This window comes from Cynara cardunculus (assembly GCF_001531365.2).
Source record: "Cynara cardunculus var. scolymus isolate 2C chromosome LG 12, CcrdV1, whole genome shotgun sequence".
NCBI lineage: Eukaryota > Viridiplantae > Streptophyta > Magnoliopsida > Asterales > Asteraceae > Cynara > Cynara cardunculus.
The window spans coordinates 9,124,916-9,128,289 of NC_037539.1; the positions used below are offsets into that span (position 1 = coordinate 9,124,916).

General features: G+C 38.0%; 1 protein-coding gene across 1 annotated transcript; it reads right to left on the reverse strand.

Annotated features, from left to right (window-relative positions):
* Nucleotides 1-1,150: 1,150 nt before the first annotated feature.
* Nucleotides 1,151-2,733, reverse strand: LOC112523094 (protein ELC-like). Its single transcript, XM_025132536.1, has one exon. The coding sequence runs from the start codon at nt 2,666-2,668 to the stop codon at nt 1,409-1,411; it is 1,260 nt and encodes a 419-aa protein (XP_024988304.1). The 5' UTR covers nt 2,669-2,733; the 3' UTR covers nt 1,151-1,408.
* Nucleotides 2,734-3,374: the final 641 nt, after the last annotated feature.

The window sequence follows — 3,374 nt, forward strand, 5'->3', positions numbered from 1 at the left end:
TATTGCATACACTAACCCCTCTGGATTGCATCACTGGTTATTCAAAGTACCACAAGGAATTATATCACCAAGGATGAAGCTGAAAATGAAGATGGTCCTAAGGGATGTTATGAGATTACATCCGTCGCCTATGACGTGTGTTTCTGTTCGTATAATCTCTTTAGTTATATTATCGATGTTGTTGTTGCTAACAAAGAAGTGCCTATGAACAATTCCATGGATTACACAACATGAAATATGTCATCAATTTCATGTACACAATGTCACACACAAAGATATATTTCTATGTTCTAATTTTAATTAATTGTTGCAGTAACATCTAGTTTACCTATTTCATTATCCTTGTCTCTGTGACCTTAGGTATCCTAACCAAATCAAGCAAGACATATTTGAGACAGAAAGCCATTGATGCAGGCTGTGGCAAGTCTTAACATCCCAACCACATATGCATATCATGTCTGCCATATTAAGATCACATATACTTGCACATATCAGACCTATAATATCAAATTTTCTCCCTTACTAATCATTTTTGCCATTTCAAACAAAGTTGCGAGTTTGTTTTAGTACAACATGCAATCATCTTGTACAAATGCATTCAGTTTCTTCAAGAAATGTCATCTTTTAATTGGAGCTGATAACTGGTTTAGGACTTCTTGTTGTTCTTTGGAGTGTTGTGTAACCTTGAATTCAAACAGATCATCGACAAAGCTATATTATCATTCATTGGCGTGCCACCTATGACTTCGTTCAATTGATATTTAAATGGGGAAGCCTAAAACAATTGTTCGCTTAATCTTTTGCATTTAAAGGTTGTACCTTTTGTTAGGTTCTACTATTCTAACATATAAATTTGATGTCGTTTATGTATTGCAATAGTATAGTTTGTTTGATGGAATACATTACAATTGTAATAGAAGTTCGACAATCAACTAACTGGGGTAACTAAATTGGTAGGTATAGGGTTTGCTCTGCGTTCATCACCACTTCGAATGTACTTAGGCCACTGAAGATTTTCTTGGCTATTAACTTTTGGGTTCCACGGGACCAGTTGAAGTGCACGCAACATGAACATGGGCAAAAGCCAAGCAAAACATTCTAGTCAATTTAAATGTGAGAACCATGATTGGAGATGCTTGAAACCCCAAAATGTAGAAAGTAATAACTATCAATGGCATAGTATATAGAAACATTGAAATATTGGACTCGTTTGTTCTTTCTTCTATGTTTCGCTATAAATACATATCAATATAATGAATCATAAGATGTCAAAAAGAATAGAAATTCATGATTACACAAGTAAACAATCGACATACACAAGTAATAGTAAGAAAACAAGAATAATTCATAAACTATCTTTTAAAGGATTAATGGCACATACCCCCAACTCGAAGGCAGAAAAGCACCATCATCCACCATATGGTGGTGCCCGGGAAGCCATGCTTGTAACTTGAGCTTGCATCTGTATCATTCTGACTTTCCCAGAAGTTGCACGGTGAAAGAATTGTTCACGGGATAGTAATCTCACATTCCTTAAGTACAGATCAAACGGTATAGACCCTTCTTGCACAGCTTTATCTAGTGCATAAACAACATCTTCTATGGCAAGATCAGATGCTGTACACTCTAGCATCTGCTTAGAAAGTGAATCAGATGGCAAAATCGCATCATCGACATTCACATTTGACAAATCTCCACCCAATTTTGCCTCATTCTCTCTTACCCAGCCTTCTAACACATCTGTATTCATCAAAATCATCTGTAATTGCTGCTCCAAATCCTCCTTCTCTTCTTGCATACCTCTTAACCCTTTTGAAAGCTCCTCCTCCCTCTGTCGTAAGACCGCCTGAGCACTAAACATCCCTTCCATTTCCGCCTCCCTGGTCTTCCTCAATTGCCCAACATCATTATGCACATTCTCCACCAGCTTATTTATAGCATTCCGTTTATAAACCTCACTTGGGTCTTCGGAGGATCCGGACCCCATCCTCTGAGGCGGCGCCGGCGATGGAATCCTCCCGTTACTGGTGACATACGGTGATGGGGGGTACGACCGGGGTGGGATGGCTGGTCGAATAGACCCGGATGAAATTGAGCCCGACGATCCAGATGTATTGAAACTAGCGTTAGGGTTAGGGTTAGGGTTAGGGTTTGGATTAGAGTTTGGTCTGCGTTGCGAGTATAACGGTGGATCGCTACCGAAATAATTACTCAAATCACGAGCTAAATCAACCAAATTAGAACTAGGGTAAAGCCAATTTTGCAAATAAGGGATGGAGACCAAACCAGATGGATTAACAAACCGATGTTGGCGTTTGATCACCATATCGCGAGTAGGATTCACGAAGACGAAAGGAGCATGACGAGGGTACGTCTCCATGAGCCAGATAACAACGGGTATGTTGTAAGTTACATTTTGAAACACCATCGGAACTGTGCCATCGGACTGCAGAAGGTGGACGGAGCGTCCGTCGTTGTGGGTAAACGTGGCGGTTTTGGGCTGGAGAGAGGGGTAAGATTCGGAGAGCGACAGGAGGTGTTGACGGATGTACCACTTGACGTCTTCGGAATATGGAAGGGAAGATGGGCCCCGTTGGGAGAGGACGGAGCTGAGAAATTGTTGAGTATACTGTGCCATTGAAGAATTTGGAGACGGCGGTGGAGGCATATTTTGCTACTCCGGTGACGGATCTTTGATCGGAGAAATCGATTGAGTGGAAGTTTCAAAGATGCAGAAGACTTCACAACGTGAATTTGCTTCTGCGCTAAGTTGTCCGAGCTGGTAACAAGAAAACAATTTTACAATTTTAGTCCATATACTTTGAAATTTATCCACTTTTAATCCTTCATCCATTTTTATTGTTTTTATTTATATCTCGAATTTTTGAACTAAAGCCAATAAGGTCTCGTCTAGTTTGCAGAAATATAATGGATTTGGATTTCGAATCTATTCTAATCTCATGTTTGATTTGTTAGATTGTCCGGATTTGAAATTCTATGATTTAATTTGAGATCCTACAAATATAAAATTTTGAAATCCCTTAATTAGGGATGCTTGGGATTTCACGATATTTCTTAGAATTGTAGGAAATAAGGTTTTAAAAATATTAAAAACATTTGTTTGTAATAATCGATTAATAAAGATGTAATTTAATTATTTTTATAATTATAAATTATTCATAATTTAATTTATAAATTATTTATAAATAACGAAATCCAATTTCATTTCAAATTCTACAAACCAAACACACCAACGATTTCAAATTCATTCTAATTCAAATCCCTCCATAAAATCCAAATCCCTAAAAAGTAATTCTGTAAACCAAATAGACCCTAGGTGTATACGGGAACCAAAATCCTAACTTCTATGAAGC